At 33.4% G+C, this 24,289-nt stretch overlaps 3 protein-coding genes across 3 annotated transcripts; 2 read left to right on the top strand and 1 right to left on the bottom strand.

Moving 5' to 3' along the window:
- Positions 1–4,115: 4,115 nt before the first annotated feature.
- LOC106105222 lies at positions 4,116–4,894 on the bottom strand. The gene is made up of 2 exons (XM_013285496.1): positions 4,717–4,894; positions 4,116–4,466 (listed from the first exon to the last, which is right to left on the bottom strand). The coding sequence occupies exons 1-2, from the start codon at positions 4,803–4,805 to the stop codon at positions 4,235–4,237; spliced, it is 321 nt and encodes a 106-aa protein (XP_013140950.1). The 5' UTR covers positions 4,806–4,894; the 3' UTR covers positions 4,116–4,234.
- Positions 4,895–5,291: 397 nt separating this feature from the next.
- Positions 5,292–6,320, top strand: LOC106105072. The gene is made up of 4 exons (XM_013285298.1): positions 5,292–5,430; positions 5,632–5,700; positions 5,993–6,166; positions 6,249–6,320. The coding sequence occupies exons 1-4, from the start codon at positions 5,416–5,418 to the stop codon at positions 6,318–6,320; spliced, it is 330 nt and encodes a 109-aa protein (XP_013140752.1). The 5' UTR covers positions 5,292–5,415.
- A 677-nt stretch (positions 6,321–6,997) lies between these two features.
- Positions 6,998–22,518, top strand: LOC106105221 (vacuolar protein sorting-associated protein 11 homolog). Its single transcript, XM_013285495.1, has 16 exons — positions 6,998–7,136; positions 7,273–7,403; positions 8,280–8,430; positions 8,885–9,319; positions 9,541–9,816; positions 10,568–10,787; positions 11,214–11,295; positions 11,509–11,652; positions 12,384–12,542; positions 13,915–14,078; positions 15,059–15,140; positions 15,762–15,977; positions 17,347–17,478; positions 20,059–20,261; positions 21,433–21,598; positions 21,927–22,518. The coding sequence occupies exons 1-16, from the start codon at positions 7,017–7,019 to the stop codon at positions 22,111–22,113; spliced, it is 2,868 nt and encodes a 955-aa protein (XP_013140949.1). The 5' UTR covers positions 6,998–7,016; the 3' UTR covers positions 22,114–22,518.
- Positions 22,519–24,289: the final 1,771 nt, after the last annotated feature.

The raw sequence follows: 24,289 nt of genomic DNA, 5'->3' as shown, positions 1-24,289 counted from the left end.
GAATTAAAAAATTAGTAAAAGAACAAAGTCTGTCACTCAGTGATAACTTAGCTTCTTAAATTTGAAAGAAATTTTGAAATCAGTCTAATAGTTTTTGAGTTATTACAATATGTTCTAAAATACAAATATTTCCCCTTTATTGTATTAGTATAGACAAGAAATGTGTCTATAATTTTGATTGTTATTTTGTAACAGATCAAATTATGTTATCAAATGCTACTCGTGAGATAATTCGAAACTAATTATGTTTTGCGGTAAGCCGAAGCATCTGAGAGGCATGTAAAGGTGTGATTACATTAATTAATGAATATGTTATCACGGGATAATAATTCTAGAAATATCTATACGGTCTTATGAATGTAAAACTATTCTTTTCTTTATATCATAAAGATCATCATCATCTCCCCTGCCTTATCTTACTCACCTAGGGTCGGCGCACCGGGTTTTCGTCCTCCAAAGCATTCTATCATCCGTCATCTCAGTCATCCCTCCCTTCTTGATCATGTCACCTTTCACGCAATCCATCCATCTCTTTCTAGGTCTACCTCTACCGATGTACCCCTCCACATTCATAACTAACATCCTTCTTGTCACATGCGATTCATCCTTTCTCATAACATGCCCATACCACTGTAACATTTTACTCCTTATTTTCTCAACCACTGGGGCTACTCTCAAACTTCCTCTAATATACTCATTATATCATAGAGATAAGTAATTATAAACTAGGTAGTATCTTATATTTTCATTTCTTTACTCGGTAATTAATCAATGTTTAAATCATTAATGCTTATAATTGAATTTCCCGGTATACATTTTTGTGACAAAATTCTGGATGAAATTTGTATAAAAATTACACGTAGGTCAGCAAAATTCAACGTCGCAGAAAATTTGACAAGGTCCCAATTAAAAATGTTTGTTCGAACGTAAGGTATTTTGCAGCCAACGCTTTTGAATTTAATTTTTTTTTTGCAAAATCGAATTAATTTTTTACTAAACCATTTGACGAGAGTAGATTAATTTTTGACAGAATTTCCTATCTGTTATTAAATAAAGAGAAAATATTTATTTAGGGGAAACTGACCCCCCTCTTCGCATTTTAGCGAAGCCCATATATCATATGTCTTCTATACATATAGTTAATAAAATTTGAGAGTCTAATATCAAAAGAAAAACTCCGCATTTCAGAATGCTAATGTACTTGCGTTGCTGATAACGAAAATCGTATATATTTTTTTTTGTCTATCCGCAAGCTGCGTTTGTTCCGGGTAATCTCCGAAACGGCTGAGCCGATTTCGATCGCACTTTCACTGAAGGGTAGGTGACATAGACGGGCATATAATAAGCTACTTTTAGACCGACGTCCCAAAAGAAGGAGAGGTACTCAATTCGTCTGTATGTTTTTTTATCTTAATATTGCGTGGACGAAGTCGCGGGCAACGGCTACTATATTTATAAAGTTTTCTCTACCACAACTTTGTTTACTTATTTTTTATTAAAGCTACTTTTATTTTGAACCATTTTATGATGTCAAAGTTTTATCTCGTCCCATCTCAATGGCAACTTTTACCCTGTAGTTAGTGTCTTGAAAAATAAAACTTTTTTTCACTATAAAGGAAGATGTAAATTTATCCTAAGGGAATAGATATCGTAAAGTGAAACAGGTCGAAGTTTTCAAATAAAACGTGATAATTTTAGAAATGTTCTTTAAGCTTGGTGTGATTTGGAACAAATGAGCTATTTCCTTTTTTAATAAGGTTTTTTATCATCAAAATGTAACCACTGTTGAGTCTATTTTCTAAGCAATCAATTGCAAACACTAACATTCGAATCAAGGACACTTTTAACACTATAACTAGGTTTAGCCCATGACTCCGTCCGCACGGATTTAATAAAAACAAAATAGAATAGCCTCTCCAGACTATCTTATACATCTATACCGAATTACATCTATTTCCGTTCAGCCGTTTAGGCTACAAACTCTAACAAACATCCATCCATCTAAACTTTTGCATTCATAATGTTACTACAATAACTAATATGCTTCACACACTAAAATTCAAAATTCATATTTATAAATTGTTTAAAAACCCTAGAAATCCTAAATGTCTAGTTGTAAAGTTGAACCCTCGTTTAATTAACTAAGATGCAATAAATGTTAAATGAAAAGACAAACTGTGAACAATGTAATTAACCAAGATTTTAACAAAAAGTATTTTATTAAATTCTCGACTCTTGAGACAACAATGGCACCTTTTGTTCCGTCGTAAAATTATGCTAAGACAAGAAGTTGGCTGTCATGTTTATATTACGGCGCAACTGCGACATCTAACGAACACTCACGATGAATTTGTTTAACTCTCCTTTCTGATACTGTATTGTTATTTTAAACTAGCTTTCGCCCTTGACTTCATCCGCTTGGAATTAAAAAAAGTGCCTAAAGTAGCCTATGTGTTCTTCTGGACTATCCTCTACGTCTATGCCAAATTTCATCGAGATCCGTTTAGACTACAAACTCTAAAACATCCATCCATCCATCGTAATTTCCGCATTTATAATATATATATGATTGTAGTATATAGTATGATTTACTGGAATTTAAAATGTTTAATAGAACGACTATATTTTTAATTATTTCAGATACAATTAACGGATTCTACAGATTAAAAAAAAACGAAATGAGTAACGTAAAAGTTAAAACAATTTGAATTTAAAAACAGAACAAAATAAATGAGGCTGCAGCTGAAAACAAGTAGTTATAATTGGAGCATGTCAAATTTCCTGCTACGCGTACCATCGTGGCCGTAGCACGGATGCTCACAAATCTCTTGCATGATAATTTATACTTTAAACGCATTACATTAAGGTTGAAAATACAATTTTTACTGTAATCAGTAAACTTTTAGTTGAAGCGACAGATACAAAGTTTGTTTTATAATTACCTCCGACTGTACGGACACTACACACTTTTTAAAACACGAAAATTGAGCAAAATATAAATTAATCACGTTAATAACGCATTAAGTGGTTTTTTTATTTATTTCTAGTGATAGAATGAAGTAAGCAACAAGATTTATTTTCAATTTAGGATACTTACTAACAACCTCAGTGAATATTACTAAAATATAATGCTTAACATTGGTTTATTTTTTGAATAAAACTACGATGTACTTAACATTGAATTAAATCTTTTTTATAATCAATTTACGATATTCAAATCCCTTACACTTCAATAAGCTTTACAGATTAAATTATGGCAACGATCTCACGATGTTTACTCTGTGGAAACCTAATAATAATGTAATATCTTTATGAGTAAATTCAGATATGAGATAAAACTCTGCAGGATTCATCCTTATACCGGAAGCTGTAATACTTTTTTTTATTTTAAAGCTGCTAGCATCGGCTTACGAACCTTCGTTACCGTGAATATAGGACACCTTAATCACGTAAGATTAAACTGAGGGATTATTCCAATCGGTAGCGGATAATTCTTTATTCAAACGCTTACTTTTATTATAAAAAGGGTTTTAATATCCGAAAATATTTAATTTTAATACATCACTTGTTTTGTTTTGTTTTTTCTTCTTAACTTTTAACCTATATCTATAAAGTTAGCATGAACGCGCCAAAATATTTTTTTTTCACGAACGAGTACAATAGTTGTAGAGCCATTGTGCCATTACATTGATAAACGACGTAAAAAAGTTTGCAAAGCCTCAATCGCAGATTTCGATCATGATTCATAATGTGTGAACTTGTAAACACATTCACAAAGAGTGAAAACGGGAGAGAATTTTATGTGTTGAATATTTTACATATTTTGGTCAAAATAAAAATGTTTAAAAATTATGCTACTGGGATGTTGCTTAAAACTATTGTATTAAACATTTTACAGTGAATTTAAATGACAGATAGACGCCAAGACCTTCTCGGACACTGTTCCACAAATTGGAATAAAAGTCAAATAGCTTTATTTGATTTTAATATAATAAAATATACAATATCAGAAATAAACTATTAGATTTAAAAATAAAAAATAATAATAACGATTATGTCGATGACAAATTGTTTTAAAGTATACAAATAATATAAATATTTTTAACTTATATTAACAGAATTTGTTTCTTCATTGTTTACACAAATTTGGTCAACAAATATAAACTTTGAATAAAAGGCCAAAGGAACCAAAGAAAACGCACCATAAACAACAGATTTAGACTCTTAGAACAAACTAAAACAAACGCATCATATCCTGAGTCCGTAATGTTGGGGGCATTTTGAAGACTAATATGGGTCGATTATTTATTTGTAATTCGGCTCGAAGGCCCGTAGCCAATTGTCGTGGAAGACCCATAAGTGGCGGATGACTTTCCCGCCAAGCGATTCGACGCAAATACCAAGAGGGCGTTGCTGGACAAGCTAGTGTTAAATCCAACCAGTTCCTCTCGAAATCCGTTTCGTTTCTATAATAGAAATCAAACGTTAAATTTAATTAAAGAAAAGTATAATCATTTCTTCAGATCGTTTTCCCCTTTAAAAATTTAGTAGTAGTACTATTTTTTTAAATTCCGCGCATAGTCTTTAATTTTTCTTTCTCAATTACATATTTATGTAACATGTGAAGTCCAATATTTGGAACAGTATGTATTTGTTAAAAATTACCAAGATATTTTACAATCATCAAGATTCTAGAAGGTTTTGTAGAATTTTTACCTGAAAAATTCGGTGTCCTTGTCCTTATCTTTATTTCGTTTTATTCTTCGTGTTGGTGAAGTAGGTCTAAATCTATAATATTTAGGCATTTTACGATAAAAATTTAGGAGATATACATGCCAATAAAACCGACTTTTATACACCCCAAATGTCACAAAAATGAAATAACTTTTTGACGTTCTTGTTCTTATTTAAAAAAATAACCAACAACTACAAAAATGTAAAATTCGCTGTGTGCCTTTTTCATTTCACAGAAGAATAGTACTAGACAAATTAGTAAATGAAACCTAAATAGGTGGAAACCCAAAAACTGTATTGAAAAGAAAAACAAATAATACAACATAATCGTTTCGACCGGGCAATACATTGGGGCTTGAGCACTTCTGGCATGTTATTTAAATACTAATATGTATTTACAGGTATTTTATTAAATAAAATTTTGACCATTTTATGAACATATAATTAATTCTACAATTAAGGAAAAGCAGACAATAGTTATACTATTACCCTATCAACAAGACATGAAATTGCATGGAATGAAACGTTCACTGAAATGTCAATATGACAAACAAAATCTGACATTTCATTGTGTTTGTAAAAAGTATAAATTGTGAATTTTTAATTGGATTTTGTAGGTGGAGAAGATAAATAGTTCATAAATTAATCATAAAATGCTTTTACTTGGCTAATCCAAGTGAAATGGCGTTTTTAGAAGTAAGTATTTTTTTAAATAGTCTGATTGATTTTGTGGAGCGAAAAGAAATGATCATTTAATTCATCGTGTTCATATTTCCTTTATGAGAGATATCAGGTTTAGACGAAATTTTAGTATTTAAATAACTTCGGATTTACGGTATACAAGGATTGACATAAATACTGATAAGGCAAATTCTAAAACGATGTATTCATTTTTAGAGGCGTCGATTTACCTTCTTCGATGTTCATAACAATGTTGATGGTGGAAAAATTGCAGAATGCCTTCAGGTACGTTAAAAAACAATTGGATTTACCCCTTTGATAGAATACCATTTTATTTATTTGTAATAAAATGAATATCCAAACATGCCAAAAGAAACGAAATGTACGAATAATTAAATACAACAACATTGAAACTGTTAGTGAATTACACCTTGTTAAAACTAGACATAAAAACTAATCACATGTTAACAGGACAAATTATTCAATTTGTCCTATTCTGTATAAATCCTGATCAGGGTTATTAAACTGTATTTTTTTATATAAGATATGATAATACACTATGAAATTTAATTTCCAGGATACATCAGTGTCAGCGACCACTAGTGGGAACAATCATATTATCATATGTGATGTCACAGGCTTGGCACACATCATCTCCCGTTCCTGGGAGATCCTGTCATTCAAGGCCTATGAGCTGACAATTACACTGGCACAACAGCTTCCACATGACCCTTACTTAGTCACTATCGGGGTGAGCTTTCACATTTAAATGTATTGTTTGATATTAGGTTAAAGTTCCTTTCCATGATGCACATAATGATTTTGTAAAACAGTGGTGGCCAACATGGTTAGACCTAAAATTAGGATTACTAGGGTTCTTTGGTGAGTTAGACTGGCTGGAATAATCCATGTCCTGTCCTCAGGCAAAATATGCACTAGCCGTGGACTTGTAGAGAATGTTGCCCTCCTACTACTACTACCAGATTTAAAGCTGTTTACTCAAGACACTCTGCTATCAGAGACTATCTACCAAAACATACTTCTTGTAAATATAAATGTAACAGCAGTTCAGCATGTAATTGTGTAGTATTTAAGTTTATCAGTTATTTATGTACAGTAGAACCTCGATAAGTTAAAGTGCAAGGGAATCACAAAATATTTTAAGTTCTAGAGGTTTTAAGTTATCAAGGGTCTATGTTATAGAGGTTTTGGGCTCTGATGGGAAGAGAACATATTATTTTTTGAAGTTATAGAGGTTTTTATGTTACCAAGGTCCTACTGTACTTATATTATTTGCCTTGCCACAATCGCCTACATTAATAGTCATTATAGACTGGTTGACCACCCATGTTCTAGAAGATACCTGAAAGCTAGGAGTTATATAATATTTTTTAATATAAGCTACAAAAATATTTCAATCCTTGGGTAATAAATTTTATGTATTTTTCAAAACAATAATTTACTTTAAACTAATGGTTTCACATTAGGTAACCTAGACTCAATTTTAATTTTCAATATAGAAAGCTGCATGAAATGTAATTCCCAGTCTTTGAATCAATTCTATTTGTTTTTTCCAGGATGATGACCCAGGAATAAATCCCATGATTAAAGTATGGGACTGGTCTCGGAATGATAGGGATCCAACATGCACCAGAGTCTCGAGAGCTGTGCCATCACATTTAAGGGCAACACCTGCCACTGCCCTTGCAGTACATAATAAGGTAAGTCAGCACAGTATATTTAGGTGCTATTTTCACTGGCACCTACATCTCTTATGCTGCATTGCTGTCACATGTAAAACATTCTGGCTAAGTGGAAATAGATACTAAAAAATTTCAGCATATGTATTTTTTTCAGAATCTCTTTGCAGTTGGCTTCCAAGATGGTGCTGTGTCACTATTCCGCGGCGATATCTCCAGACAGCGAAGTGGAAAGATGAGGACATTGCCTGATTCTGGCACAAGTCCTATCACAGGACTCGCTTTCAAGTTAGTAACATATTTATGCAAATTTAACAATTTATCGAAATTTGTAGTTAGCAGTCATTATAAGAATTATTAATTAAGTCTGAATGTTAGTTACTACTAGCATTTGCCTACGAATTTTGCACGAAATTAAAAAAATATAGTAAATAATCTATGTGGTCTTGCAGATTACTTGACTGAGTGTTCATCTGTGATAAATGTAATATAGTTACATTAAGCCTTTTTAAAAATACATAGTATGGAACATTCATCCATCCAATGAGTCATGTCAACTTGTCATCCTTGTGAAATACTGACTTTATGTTTAGTTTACATTATTCCAATCCAGTAAAGAATCCAGTGCTAACTTATCTATACTATTATAATAAAGCATAAACACACACTTCTTTGTTGCCTAAGAAGTCAGCAATTACAGCATATTTTTGAATAATACTTTTTTTAATAAAAAGCCCTACACTTACGTCACGCTTTAGGCTATATATTTTCACGCCATTAAACTTAGGGGGTAAATATTTTGGATAAAAACCCTAATGTGGGAAAGAGACCATAAGTTGCTGCCAACTTTAAGGAAGCAAGGTTTACACGGTTTGTCATCATGGCATGTCATTTTGACATTTGCGATTGATAATTTGACAAATTTCATGCGGATGAAGTGGCATGCGAACGGCTAGTATCAAGTAAAATGTAACAGTGTGTTAAAAAAAATCAGTTGAAAACCAGCTTTGGATTTAATTGTAATAATTAACTTGATTGTTCTATAATCAAATACTTACAAACATTCAAAAATCAAATCATTCCTCTATATAATATTCATATAGATGAATTGGTTGTAGTTATTATTAACCGAAATGGGTAGGATATATAGTTCCCCGTGTGTAGAGGTGCGGACAAGCTGTTTGTGGTGAGCCGCTCCGCCACGCTGGTGTACCGGCTGTGCGAGGAGCGCTGCGTCACGCTGGACGCGATGGGCGCTGCGCCCCACTGCAGCGTGCTCGCGGAGAGGCAGTGCTTCACTGTCGCCGCTACTGATGTATGTTCACTATCACAAGATTATTATTGTAATTGATTGTAAAATAAAGTAAACAGAGTCCTTGGATTCACTACGTAAGGGGGAGAATGACGGGACGCCAAAAGACCGCCCAAAAAAAAACTGTTGCCTGTGACTTCCTCCCCATAGTGTTAATTAAAGTATGGTATCTTTCGGGAACCTGACATTTTTCAAGGTTTTATATCTATGCCAAATTTGTTGAACTGCAGCAGAATTATTGAATAAACTGCAAAGGTTAATGAAAAGAAAATTAACTGTAATAATTAGCGATTTTTTAATCTTCAAGAATATTTAGTAATTTTACCCAATGGTTCTAAATATGTTCTGTTACATGGGGAAAGACTAAATTACATGTCTTTTAAAAACACAGAAAATAAGATATCTAGTAATATCTTGACACAATTTATTATTTGATATTTAAAAAAATCTATTTCAGGCAATATATTGTTATACAGCAGAAGTTAGGGGTCCGTGTTACGCACTCGCCGGTGAGAAAGTACTCATCAATTGGTTCCGTAACTATTTAATAATAGTCACCAATGAAATACAAACAAAAAATACACCCTCTACAAGCGCGACAGCCAACAAATCTCACCATCTCACTGTACTAGATATTCAGAACAAATTTATAGTTTTTTCTAAAACATTCGATGGTATTGAAGCTGTTTTAACAGAATGGGGTTCATTTTATATACTAACGAAGAATAAAGAAATGATATATTTAGAAGAGAAAGATCTGCAGTCCAAATTGAGTTTGCTATTCAAAAAGAACCTTTATGACGTTGCAATAAGGATAGCGAGTAGTCAGCATTATGATGTCGAAGGATTGATGGAGATATATAAACAATATGGAGATCATTTATATAGTAAGGTAAGGAGTTAAAAATTTAAAAAAATTACGGTACTCAAAAAAGGTATAAAGTGGAATACGCCTTTGATTACTTCAAAAAAAAATTTTTTTTTTCATCTTTTGTTCCGCTTTTTTATTTTTTTTTCTCTACAATATATTTAACTTGGTCGTGTATTTGATCATGCAATTGGTGTCACCTTTCTAATTAATAAAAAAATACATATAGATTTTTTTGTTTACAGGGTGATCTAAAAAGTGCAATAGAACAATACGTCAAAACTATAGGCTGGTTAGAAACGTCGTATGTGATAAGAAAATATCTAGAATCTAGACATCTAGAGTCTCTCGTGCAGTACCTAGAGGAACTTCATAAGAAGGGTTTCGCGACGGAAGATCACACTACATTGTTGCTAACTTGCTATGTGAAGATCGACCAACACGATCAACAAGGAAAACTTAAAGAATTCATCAATTCTAAAGACAAAGCTATTGATTTTGATGTTGATGTTGCTATTAAAGTAAGTATTTTATTATTGTTTTTCTGTAATTTAAATAAATCTTTTAAGTACGTCAAATTATATCAGTTGCAATGTGTTATTTCTTACTTTTATTCTAAATAGACTTTCAAGCAAATTAAAATGAGTTTGCATAGCTAACGGTAAACAGTAATGTAAGAAATTATCGTTTTAATAGTATATTTACTAATTATGACATTCTAGTTGTCTTTTTGACTCTGTGTATTGAAAATAAAATTATCAGTAGCCTATATGTTCTTCTAGACTTTACTATTTATATCTTTCTCAAATTTGAGCAAAATCCGTTAAGACGTTCTACATCTAAACTTTGTATTTCTTATATTAGTAAGATTACTAGTTTGTTAGGAATGTAAAGGAAACGTATTTAATAGCAAATATGCCCTAAAATGTATTATCTATATTTTAAAATAAAATTAAATACCATGCAGAACATTTTGAAATAATTTAAAAACAAACAAAAGTAGTCATCAGCCTTATAAATAAACGCGGTATAAAACTAAACTTAGGAATAAAGTGAGTATACGCAAATATTAGTACAGATTTAGCTTATATTCCGTTTATTCTTAATTTTAAATTTATACCGCGTTTATTTATAATGCTGTATGTTGCCAGGCTAACTACATTTAGGCCAAATTTAATTAATAACCTTCCAACAGTTCTACAAACTAACATTTATTTAAACTTTTGCATTTATTATATTAGTAACATATAAATGCAGTGCAATATTTTCTAGGTTGTTCGTCAAGTGAGTGTAGATGATGCGTTATCATTGGCCGCTAACCACAAACGTCACGATTGGTATCTCAAGATAGTGCTGGAAGACAAAAAGGGATATAATACAGCGCTAGATTATATCTCTGATCTGGAGTTTGATGAGGCTGATATGTATATGAAGAAATATGGACATAAGTTAATACAACATGAACCTAAGGAGAGCACCAAATTATTAAAATGTAAGCCCTTATAAATAATCGAAATTAAGGAAACACGTGAAATTTTGTTATATCATTTTATACAAAATAAATAAATACGAAATAAGGTAAAGTGAAGTGATATTGTGAATTAAATGCAGCTAATATGATATAGTTAAGTGGGTTTTAAGTGTAAATTATACTTTACTACCTTTCCTCCGCGACTACGTTCGCGTGGAGTAAAAAAAACAAAAGTTAAGCCTATGTGTTCTTCCAGACTATCCTCTACATCTATATTACATTTCATCTAAATCCATTCAGCCGTTTAGGCTACAAACTCTAACAAACATCCATCTAAACTTTCGCATTTGTAATATTATAGTAAGTGTGATTATGTGCTTAAATAGTTAATAATAAGAAGGGAATTTTCTAGTAAAGGTTTTTAATAAATATATTTTTTATTTACAGTATTATGCACTGACTACAAACCTCGCAGTAAGCCACTGGTTGATGAAGATTCTCTAAGCGGAGTTCACAAAGAACCTGACAGGTAATGTTTTAATTATAACAGGGGTTAGCAACCTTGTCACTTGATAATTTCATACAACCCACTTTATTTTTAAAACAATCATTTTGAGAAAAAACAGACACTTAGACAAAAAAACATTTTTGGGAAATAACCACACCTAAACTGTTTTGGTTGATTTTGATCGGCTTAAAATGTTGTCGACCTCTGATTTTTAAATTAATTTATTTGTTCCAGGGCGGTTCCCGACGAATACATCCACATGTTCCTAAACAACTCGGAGCATCTCATAGAGTTTCTGGAGCATATGGTCTCCTGTTCAGACCTCAAGTGTTCCAGTCTGGTCTACAATACCCTCATAGAACATTACATTCATGTCTGGTAAGTTTTAAGTGCAGGCTTTCACTGACAAAACGTACTATCATTTTTGTTGTAAAAAAACATAAGTACAGTTGGGGAAACTGACGGTGTTCCACCTTAAAAGTAACAATCGTTTAATTTTGAAATGAGACGCGTTATAAAAACTAATACAACGCTTATAAATGTATCTATACGAAAAAAAGAGTCTGTAAGTGATCCGCAACTATTTTTTTTTTATTATCCCTTTTATTTTCATCTTAATTAGTTATTTATAGCAAGATGCGGAGTGTCTCGTTGCATTGAACAAGGATTTTTTCCTAAAGTGGAACACCACGGATTGCCGCGATTGTACAAAGCACATTGAATTAACCTCAATTATTTATGTGCATATTTTCTCACCTATGATTTAACATTATTATTTGTAAAAATAAAAAAAAAAAACGTAAATAGTGCTTGTTATGGACTAGCTGTGGCTTGCGACTTGGTCAGATGAAATAAAAAAAAACAATAAAAGCATGCCCATGTTACTGATAAAGTAGCTTTTTAATGATGTAAGGATTTTTGATGTCTTTCCAGTGGTTTTTGAGTTATTTCAATAAATACAAATCTTTTCTCTTTAATATTAGTATAGATTTGTTTAAAACAGTATTTCTGCTTTTAGAAGGCTGCATATAATTAGTATTGTTGATTTTTTGTAATAAAATGTTATTTTTATACAATTTTTTTTGAATATGATAAAATGTTATTTTCAGGGCCAAAACGGAGTCGGAGGATAAAACTCAGGAAGCACTGAAGGTATACAACATGCTGAAGGACCCCGAGGCCAACTACGACAGGGACCAGATGCTCATCATATGTCAAATGTTTAATTTTAAAATTGGCATTCTGCATTTATATGAAGAGAAGAAATTGTGAGTATACTATGTCTTTGATTGATGTAGAATTTTTTTTTCATTTATTTGGGTAAAAGAAAGGTTCAACATATCTTATTGAAATTGGGCACAGATATAAACCAAAGTCTGGAGTACACAAAGCATAAGCTTCATCCCTGAGAAATGTCCGGTTCCCGAAGGATACGTAACTTTTTGTAATTTATATAGTTTGTATGTTTTCTAATACTACGCGGACGAAGTCGCGGGCAACAGCTCGTTTAATTATAAAGAGATTATTATTTAAAGATAGGATATATTGTTCGTGTAAACCATTTCCTTTAAAACGACTGAACTGTTAAATTTGTTTAATTTTGAACAAACGCGGCTTGCGGACAGACAGACAGACAAAAAATTTTTAAATGCGATTTTCCTTATTACCAACACAAATACACCATCTTCCACAGGCAGCACGATGTTTTCCTTCACCGAAAAACGTCTAGTAAATTATGTATATGTGAAAATTTTTAAATCATATTGGTACATGGCGGGAATCAAACCTTGAACGGTAGATTACAAGTCAGGTGCCTAAACCACAGCCACCGACGCACTTCCTTTTTCATTATATGTATATCTATACTATCTATACTAATATAATAAAGCGTAAACACACACTTCTTTGTTGCCTAAGATGACAGCAATTACAGCATATTTTTGAATAATTCTTCTTTTAATAAAAAGCCCTACACTTACGTCATGCTTTAGGCTATATATTTTCACGTCGTTAAATTTAGAGGTAAATATTTTGGATAAAAACCCTAATGTGGGAAAGAGACCATAAGTTGTGGCCAACATCAAGGAAGCAAGGTTGCCATGGTTTGACATGTCATGTCATTTTGACATTTGCGATTGATAATTTGACAAATGTAAACAATGAAATAAAATTTTTACACTTTGATGCGGATGAAGTGGCACGGGAACAGCTAGTATACGAGCTGTTGCCCGCGACTTCGTCCGCGTGGTATTAGAAAACATACAAACTATATAAATTACAAAAAGTTACGTATCCTTCGGGAACCGGACATTTCTCAGGGATGAAGCTTATGCTTTGTGTACTCCAGACTTTGGTTTATATCTGTGCCCAATTTCAATAAGATATGTTGAACCGTTACAGAATGATCGAGTAAACATTAAAAAACTAAATTAATGAATCCCACGGGAACCGTAACTATTTCCGGGATAAAAAGTAGCCTATGTGTTCTTCCAGACTATGCTCTAAACCTGTGCCAAATTTCATCGAGATCCGTTCAGCCGTTTAGGCTACAAACGCTAACAAACATCCATCCATCTAAACTTTCGCATTTATAATATTAGTAAGAGTAAGATGTGTGTGTGTGTGTGTGTGTGTGTGCAGATGGCGCGCGACGCTGGCGCTGCACATGCGCAGCGGCACGCCGGACGTGGCGCTGGAGGTGTGCCGGCGGCGCGGCGCGGCCAGCCCGCAACTGTGGCGCGACCTGCTGCACGCCGCGCCGCCCCCGCCGCCGCGCTGTCTGCACGAGCCGCTGCACCACCTCGGTACACCACCCTCGCGACTCTGCACACCTCCCGTAGTCCTCGTCTTAATCGGACATCTGCAAGCGCACCGTACTAGTACAATTCGGAAAACGTACTAGTACACACATTAGTACCTTTAGTACTTCAGATTTGTGAAACACAATACAACAGACAACAACAGAATATAAAGAGGGATATAGATTACTTTACATCACATAAGCAGGGTCAAACATATGTTATTAACGAAAATATATTTAACTTATAATTTTACCCACTTTTTATTCCTATTACCGAAGGTGGATGCTTCAATCTAGCAAATATACAATCAAATTAGACAACGAAGAAGCGAATACCGATATCGTGTAGTGTACTAAAAGTGCCAAATGTCCGATTAACAGAAGCCGTTTGGTAACGTTACTAGTACAGTGCCGAGTAACATTACTTTTTAGTACATCGTACGTGTACTACCCAAGACTAGCATCCCATCACTATCACACTTGCCAATGTGTGATAGTGATGCGACAGTGATAGAGCCCGCTTTAATATCTTTACACGAATGAACAGGCTCGCCTCCAGCAATACCACGACCACATAGAAAACGCGTCTAATAGGGGCAATTATGAGTGTGGTGCCGGCCCAACTTTAGTCCCTTTTTTCCAAGAATAGGATGGGAAGCGAACGTAGATTTGACGGAGGAGGAGACTCACAGAAAAGGGAAATATCCTCTTTATGTGCGTCTATTCGTTGATTAAGGGCAGGCAACGCATCTGCAATTGCGGATGTCTATGGGCAGCGGTAGCTTCGCCATTTTGCCGGATTCAGATGGCCGCTTGCTCGTTTGCCACCTTATGTTATAAAGAAATGTCATACAGACTTTTTTTAATATCATTAGACACATTTTTTTAATATTAGTAGAATAGGACACCGTTAGATTCCCTGACTGTACTAACGCTAAAATCGTTGGAAATAATACGTTTTTTTAATATGTTATATCTTTACAGCCAGCGAGAAACTGCTCTCGCCCATCCTAGTCATCGACTGCCTCACCAGCACCGAGTCTTACACGCTGGGCGATGTGCGCACGTAAGTTTATATCTACACCTATTTATTAATTTTATTTACACTATCTATTGCTTGCGAAATCTTCCCCTAAAATTAAAAAAAATAATAATGAATATAGCCTATGTTACACGTGATAATGTAGCTTTTTACCGGTGAAAGAATTTTTCAAATCAGCCTAGTAGTTTTTGAGTTATTAAAATACATACAAAATACAAATCTTCAAATGTTTCCCTTTTATAATATCAGTATAGATATGTACTTATCACAAAAATAATACTAAAAAACTCAATTTAACAAATAACATATAAGTGTAAAAGTGGCCCTATGCCCACCTATATTTAGTACTAGCTTTCGCCCGCGACTCCGTCGGCCTGGAATTAAAAAAAACAAAACTGAGTAGCCTATGTATTCTTCCAGACTATCCTCTACGTCTATGCCAAATTTCATCGAAATCCGATCAGCCGTTTAGTTTAGCCTACAAACTAACATCCATCCATCCAAACTTTTCCATTTATAATATTACTCTGATTAGTACTTATTTTTTAACTCTAATTCTGATATAATATGTCTCTGATTTTATATCAATAGGCTTAAAAATATAAAAAGAATTATTTTTATATCTGTTAATTTAAATTTCTTTAGATATCTAATGGACGTATTAAAAGCGGAAGAGGAGGTGATAAACAGAGAAAGAGAGCTGTCAGCTAAATACAAAAGCGAGACGGAGAAAATGAAGAAACAGATAGAAGTTATCCAGAACGAACCAATCACCTTCCAGAGTTCGCGATGCGCTGCCTGCAATGGCTCACTGACATTACCTTCTGTACACTTCTTCTGCCAACACTCTTTCCATCAACAGTAAGTGCTTGAAAATAATTCTGTTTAAAAAAAATGTGTTAGTAACAAGAAAGTAACTTCGCTTAGCATTAGAATTAAATACTTTTTTGTGGAAATTCAACCCCTAAGGGTATGAATAATGTTGAAATACCTCTTCTATACAAATATAATAAAACACACCTTTTTTATATAGAATGTAAACAATCACAGCATATTTTTTGAATAATTTTCTTAATAAAAAGTCCTACACTTAAGACAGTTGTAGAGTATATATTTTCACGCTATTTAAAATAAGGGGTGAATAAATGGGAAAAAACTACTAGCACCAAAGAAGCAATCTTACCATAGTTACTCATAATCAATTGTAAGAAACTTCGTTGTCATTCGATCTTTTAAATTTTGTTATTTGCAATGAAAAGCTATAATTTCATGCGGGTAAAACCGCACGGTAACAGCTAGTAATATCAAAGAATAAGTCTTTGTATGTAGGTGATATTGAATGGACGATAGATTACAAAATAATTGTATAACTATAATATTCAATGCTAGCTGTTGCTCACGACTTCATCCCCGTGAAATTAAAAATAATAAAATAAAGCCTATGTCACTCACTAATAACGTATCTTTATAATGGTGAATGAATTTTTAAAATGGTCCAGTAGTTTTTGAGTTATATCAATACGTATAAAAATACAAATCTTATCTCTTTATAATAGTACGAGCTGTTGCCCGCGACTTCGTCCGCGGGGTATTAGAAAACATACGAACTATATAAATGACAAAAACCTACGTATCCCTCGGGAACCGGACATTTCTCGGGGATGAAGCTTATCCAATGTGTACTCTTTGTTTTATATCTGTGCCAAATTTCAATAAGATATGTTGTACCGTTGCAGAATGATTGACTGAACATTAAAAAACTAAATTAATGAATCCCACGGGAACCGTAACTATTGCCAGGATAAAAAGTAGCCTATGTGTTCTTCCAGACTATGCTCTAAACCTGTGCCAAATTTCATGGAGATCCATTCAGCCGTTTAGGCTACAAACGCTAACAAACATCCATCCATCCATCCATCTAAACTTTCGCATTTATAATATTAGTAAGATAGACGTAATGAGATTGTGTCTGTATTTAACCCTTACAGGACCATAAGATGGCTCAGACCAAATATTGATTTTTTTTACATTTGATTTAGGCGCAATAAAGTCAGACAGTTCTTTGTTTCTCTAATCGTTCAGAAACGCATTTGCCGTCTTGGGTATACGTTTTTGACATTCATTAAAATAAATATCTATTCAATAATAATTGAAACCGACAAAGATTTTTGTAGAAGGGGAAAATATTTCCCATGAGCGTGAAAGTTAATACATATTGTATATATTACAGTTGTTTCGAGAGTTACTCCGAGTGCGAGAGCGAGTGCCCGGCGTGCGCTGCGTGCGCTGCGCCGCGCCCGCCCGCGCCGCCGCACCACGCCGCGGAGACTCTGCACTCCAGACTGCACAAGGAACACGACCCGTAAAATATTTAAACCTTTCTACTCGATAAGCAGAAAAAAAACGACACAAAAAAGCCAACCATTGAGTAAAAAAAAAACTAAAAAAATTAATCTTCGTCTGAATTTGATTGGAGTGTGCTGGAGTGTTGTGACGTCATCAAACAACGAAGTATTTGATTGGTTCTTAGAACTAAACACTTGCTTCAACCAATAGCGTTGCGTAGAACTTGGGGGAAGTTTTAAAAAAGCCACTTTTTACGAATTAATTTGACTACTAATATCTTTATAGATATATTTTTCTAGTAATAAAGTATACAAAAAAATGTTTCGTCCAATTTAGCGTTATATGCCTATTGCCTATCAGCGATCTGGACCCTTATTTTTTATTTGTATTAAATACAAAATTATTCGCTTGAAACAATAAAACATTTCCTCCAATTGTATTGCGATCTTCATATCGGTTTAATATGTGATCTTCATACAAATCAAACGTCACATTTTAAACATAATGTTGACACAGGTGTGCGGAATTTACGGAAATATTACAGTTTTACGTAAACATTATTACATAAATGCTAGATTTTTAACACGGTATGACAATCCTGAAAACAAATTTAATAAAAAGCCCTACACTGACGTCACGCTTTAGGCTATATATTTTCACGCCGTTAAACTTAGGGATAAATATTTTGGATAAAAACCCTAATGTGGGAAAGAGACCATAAGTTGTTGCCAACATTATGGAAGCAAGGTTGCCGTGGTTTGACATCATGTCATATCATTTTGACATTTGCAATTAATAATTTGACAAATGTGGACCAAAAAATTAAATTCCTATAATTTTATGCGGATGAAGTCGCACGGGAACAGCTAGTGTTATATACATCTCAATTAATGTAAAATTCTGTTCAAACTAACATTTTTGGTAGGATCAAAGCCAGTTTTAACATTTACCTTGCCCTGGGCGAGTTATCCACGTCCCATCACTGCAAAACGCATTCGTAAAAGACATTTTTAGACGCCCCTTTATTACTGACGCCCTGGGCTGTCGCCCTGATACGCCCTACCCTAAAAATAAAACACTGCAATAATCTTTATATCCATTCAATTCACTTCGGTTGTATGATAATTTCACAACCATAAAATTCCTATTAAATATACGCCAATCAGTATCGCTTCGGCCGTGGTCGCGAGTGGACGTGTTTAAATTTGTTTAACGATTCGTGTACAATGCTTATTCAGAGTCGCGCGTTGTTTTAACTTTGAGTGCTCGTGTTCTGTTATGATTCCGCCTTTCTCCTGGTGTTTTCAAAACATCGCCAATGACGGCATCGACGGGTAATGTTAACATTAACAACAGAATATTACATTTAAATAAAAAAAATAATTAAAAAAACTTTAAACTCTAAATATTAGCAGCCTAACAAATATTAGTACAGATTTTGCTTATACTCAGTTTATTCATAAGTTTAACGTCAGATTGTAAACGAAACGCGAAGTGTTTGAAATTTCTTTTATTCGACTATCAATGCGACACTCAGTGTATGTACTTAGTCACTTAGGATTGGCTAATACTTAAGTAACTTGTGAAGTAAACAAGTGTGGCTTTTGTATAAATTACCAATACTGTAACGAGGTTTTGTCACATTTTACTTTACCTACTGAATTATCGGAATAGATTTAAAAAAAATACAAAATTTTTGTTTGCATATTAAATGCAACATTTTATCCTATACAAGTATAGTTTTTATTATCAGCTTATTACAATAGATAAAATTTACAAGCAATAAATAAACGGCATTTTAATGTTCCCTTGATAAAGAATTTAACAAGACATTCAAGGTTTCTGTTTTGTATTTGTTATTGACAAGGTAAATAAAAATTGTTTTGTAAAAATGAATTATCAAAATCGGTCCACTAGCGGCGGAGTTATGCCCTAACACAGATAAAAAAAAATAATAAAAATCACACACAGACGACTTGAGTACCTCCTTCTTTTGGGAAGTCGATCAAAAACGTTGAATAATATCATGTTAGCTTTTTAATTTTTTTTTATGTTTATTAAAGGCAGTTGCCCCCCTTCATTTTTATTTAAATAGATAGTTTCCTTAAATATTTAATGCCGCTGTTTCTTTTTAATTTCAAATAATGATATTGAGCGATATGTGGCAGTGTCTACAATGCACGGATGTTATATTCGTTTATTAACACTTTAGTGTAAATAAAACTGTTTGTTGATGGTAATATTGCAGGTGAACAATTGTAAAGAATTTACTAACATTTTTGTTTACATAAACAAGTGTATTGTGACGTCATTGCTTTGATTTTTCACGTAACTGTAAATCTCAGTTGAAATACCGGGACAAAAACGTTGCCGTCTCATTTTTTTTAATAAAAACGAGAGAGATGACACTAAAGTGTTATTCGAATATTTCTATACTGGATTATAATAAACTTAAAAGCTTAAAAAGGCATTTTTCGATGATTTTCTGATCATATCTTACATAATTATTAACAACAAAGTTACCTTAATGTAAATTTCCATACAAATGTTAAAAATAGAAACTAAGCGTGTTAAAAATGAAGTATTTATCTATCAGATATGCAGTGGTATCAGAATACTTTGGGCGAGGTTTGTTCAACAAGTTGACGGTGGTGACGGAGGGCGGTGCGGAGGGCGTGTCCCCCGCGGCCACGCCCCCCGCCCCCGCAGCCGCCCCCACACCGCCCTCACAGACACAACAGACGTATGGACCCGGCGCTGAGGCTAAACTACGCCTGCAAGAAGGACAAAGTAAACAAGGTAACAGATAGAAATTTCTTAAAATTATAATCTTTTTACTAATATTATAAATGCGAAAGTTTAGATGGATGGATGTTTGTTAGAGTTTGTAGCCTAAACGGCTCGATCTCGATTAAATTTGGCATAGATGTAGAGAAGAGTCTGGATTAACACATAGGCTACTTGCTTTTGTTTTTATAATACCGCGCGGACCGAGTCGCGGGCGAAAAGTAGTAAACTATATATGTGGGGGTGGCTGAAAACCAGCTCGACTAGATCTCAACTAGTATGGGTTAAGCTGACCCTTCCCCTTTTGCCTGTTATCTGTTACAAATTTTCTTATGTTTAATAAATGTTCTTATAAATGTTTCTTATTTTGTGTAACACTATTTTTTGATTTAAAATAAAAGGGTTTTTATTTATTTTATAAACAATTTAAACTTTATAAGACAGACTTTTTTTTTTTCAAATTATTACAAACTTTTTTAAATTGTTCCAAAATGCTCAATGTTGATGTATTTTAATGTAATTCGTGAATATAATTTTATTTTGTATTTGGTTTATACGTGAATTGTTTTAATAGTAATGTTAGATATATTTTTATTTCACAATTTAAGTGTTTTGTGTTCACTGATAACTTACAATGTCAATAAAGAACATTTGCTTTATCAATTTAATTTACTTGACTACAGTGTATTTATGTTTGCTATTGAGAAACAATGCAGTCATTTTTAATTAAAAAATATAATCATATTAATTCGAAGAATGAATTCCTTCTTATTGACCTTTATAGAAAAAAAAAACGATGTAACAAATTACATCAAGCATTTTTGAGAAATTATCTATGTTTTCGTCAAACATTATTAATCGCACGTTATAGCTGACTAATATATTATATACTTTATTTCACTTAGAATAGCTGATCAATATGTCTGTCCCTTTCAATCAAAGTAACTGCTCACTAAGTCTGTGCCATTAATTCCAAGTGACTGGTCAATAAGTCTGTCTCTTTCACTCAAAGTAGCAGGTCAATAAGTGGGTTTCTTTCACTCCAAATAACGGATCAATAAGTCTGTCTCTTTCATTCAAAGTAATCAATCAATAAGTGTGTCCCTTTCAGTTCAGATAACTGGTCGATAAGTCTGTCCCTTTCACATAGAAGGAGTCCTCAGCACTTTAGTATGTATTCCAGTGTACGTGTCGAGCTCGGGCAAGCAGGCGGGGGCGGGCGGCGCGGCGCTGGTGCCGGTGGCGGAGGGCCGCATGCGGCTGCTGGAGCAGCAGCAGTACTCCTCCAGCCTGGAGGCCAACCTGCAGCAGCTGCGCCCGCGCAGGCCCTCGCCCGCGCCCTCGCACACGTCAGTACACGATATCTAACTATCGCATAAGAAAAAAAATCCAGATTCTTGTTGTATGCTGTATTTGGCTTGACCTTGAATTATGAAAATTAACCCTGAAATTAACGATTTTTTCTTTTTAAATGCCATAAATTGAAACGAAACGGGTAGTAAATTGAACATAGATTAAAGGAAAAAAAATGTTTTTTCAAAATATCTATGGTTAAATAAAGCTTGGTAAAGTTAAAAATTAAAAAAGTTTTTACAACTGTCAGTTTGACAAGAGGTTTACGAACATCCTCCGCGTGCCGACTATACCACTTTTACTAATTTTATAACTTATTTACAGTTACCAAGACGTCAGCATGTCACCTAAAATATCTTCAGCGATCAGTAACGGGGCTAACAAAAACCCTTTCGAAGACGACACTTACGATGAAAGTATGAACCCTTTCTGTGATGAAGAGGCGAAAGACTCGAGCAACCCCTTCGCTGAGGACGATGATTATGATAAAAACCTCAACCCCTTCTCGTAAGGGGAAATATTCCACTTGTCCAATGTCACTTGTATTAGAATATTGCCCTCCCTTTTATACTTAAAAATATAGAGAAAATAATTGTATCACGTGTAATTTCAAGTTATATAATGTTGCCAACATAACGTGATTTATCGCTTTGAAGTTAGGTTTTTTAACTGCTGTGGGAAAACTATTGGGATATAAATGTCGCTTTTTGAATATGTTGAAATTGAATATATTAACCGTTTTTGTTTTTTAGTATAAAATCGAAATAATAATGGGGAAAATCTTAATTCTGTACTTTTTATGATATTGGCAACATTGATGTGTATAAGACTGGCAATGAATTGCAATATTTTACGTATGATCTTAAAAATTAAGAAATGTCTCATTTTTTCATGTATTTACAGGAGTAAAAAACAACAATATAATAAGAATATAACTGATTTTTATTCGCCAGTAATAAAATGTAACTGTCAGACATTTAAATATGGCAATTTTTACTGCAATATAGAATCATGAATATGAAATAAATGAAAAAAGATATTTTAGTTTTTTTCAAGAGAAGGTTTTAAGTGTATTTGATCTCTTGTTTAAGATATATCACTTGCCCAACATTGTAAAATGCAATGTAATAAAAAAAATAATTTAGGCACATTTTACACCTACATACATTCCTAAAACACATGTTAATACAGTCAGCTTGTAAGAATAAGTGTAATTAATGTATTTAAAATATCTATAATATATTTAAAAATGTATGAGTTTTAATATAGATTTATCACAAACTTGTGTTTTACTACTTCCATCCACTTTTGTTTTTGTTTGTTCACTATATTCTATGATTTGTTAAGAAAATTAGTACCGTGTTGCAGAATTGGCGCAAACTAGATATTTGGCATAAACGTCACATCTCTGACAGCTGTCAATGTCATTAGAAAGATTGGATTATGGCCCGCGGTTCCAGGCAAGAAGTGTTGCTCTTAGTTTCTAAGTTATCATGGTTGTATCAATTAAATAAATTGTTTTAAAGTATTACCTTAACTAAATGAGGTATTAAAGAAAAACAACAATTTGGAAATTTTCGAAGCATTTTATTTATGACCTTTAACACTGTGTATAATATATTTTGATAGTACATTTAGAGCAATGAGTAATATTACCGATCATTACAACGTTCTTATCATAAATTGAATGAAATCTATAAATTATATATAGAATATATAATTTTTCAAATATCCATTCTCACCCAACAATCAACAATCACTATCGAAATCACAAGAACCGGGCGAGCGTCGGGCGAAGTGTGTGGGCGGCGCCGGGGCGTGGCATGCACGTGCCCGCCCCCGGCCCCGCCCCGCACTGCGCCGCTGACCACTCGGTACATAAAAGCATAACAGAATAGTACAAGCTCCTTCCGGCACCCTACTAGTTCCAATCGACCGACAATCATAAATACATAGAATAAAGAACCTAATATCAAAATAACATACTAGAATCCTATAAAAATAACAGTATAGCTTAAAGAGTACACTCTATAAAAATATATATAATACAGCTTAAGCTGTTATATCTAATTTAAAAAGGTTTATTTTTGGATCTACAAAAATATAACCAAACAAGAAGCTCTGCGCACAAAAACAAAGAGAATGTTCAATTTTAATAATATTTTACATCACTCGCGGCACTCCCGTCGTTAGCAATTCTGCTCTAATCAACTACGTAAACACCATTTTGCTATGCAAAATACATTATCCTAGATATTTAGAAAAACAAATGAAAATAATTTACAAACTTTGGAATGTTATGCAAATGACTAGAAAAGAAAGATGTGGCTATGTAGCTTGAGATCTTTATATTCGATACATTGAGAGAGGCGTTTGCGTGAAGTCTGAAGAATCATCAGCGAAACGCGAAATATTGAGCACATCGTCAAACTTCCACTTTAACAAATAATTTGCACGACACAAATGAGAGTAAGTATTTGACGTTGTGCTGTACGAGATACCTTCACTTAACGTTACATTCCGACAATTAACGTATTAATTTTCAATATTTAAGAAACATTATAAACACACAGCATGTCTAAATTTTGGTTAATACTTTTTCAACTTATAACTATTTAATTCTATACTAAATTATCAGGATATTCTAGTGTCGAGGCGAGAATTTGTCTACGGTCTGTGCAAGCTAG

This window comes from Papilio polytes, unplaced genomic scaffold, assembly GCF_000836215.1.
Source record: "Papilio polytes unplaced genomic scaffold, Ppol_1.0 DF823177.1, whole genome shotgun sequence".
NCBI lineage: Eukaryota > Metazoa > Arthropoda > Insecta > Lepidoptera > Papilionidae > Papilio > Papilio polytes.
The sequence above is the reverse complement of the archived record's forward strand: the minus strand, read 5'-3'. Positions and strand labels throughout refer to the sequence as shown.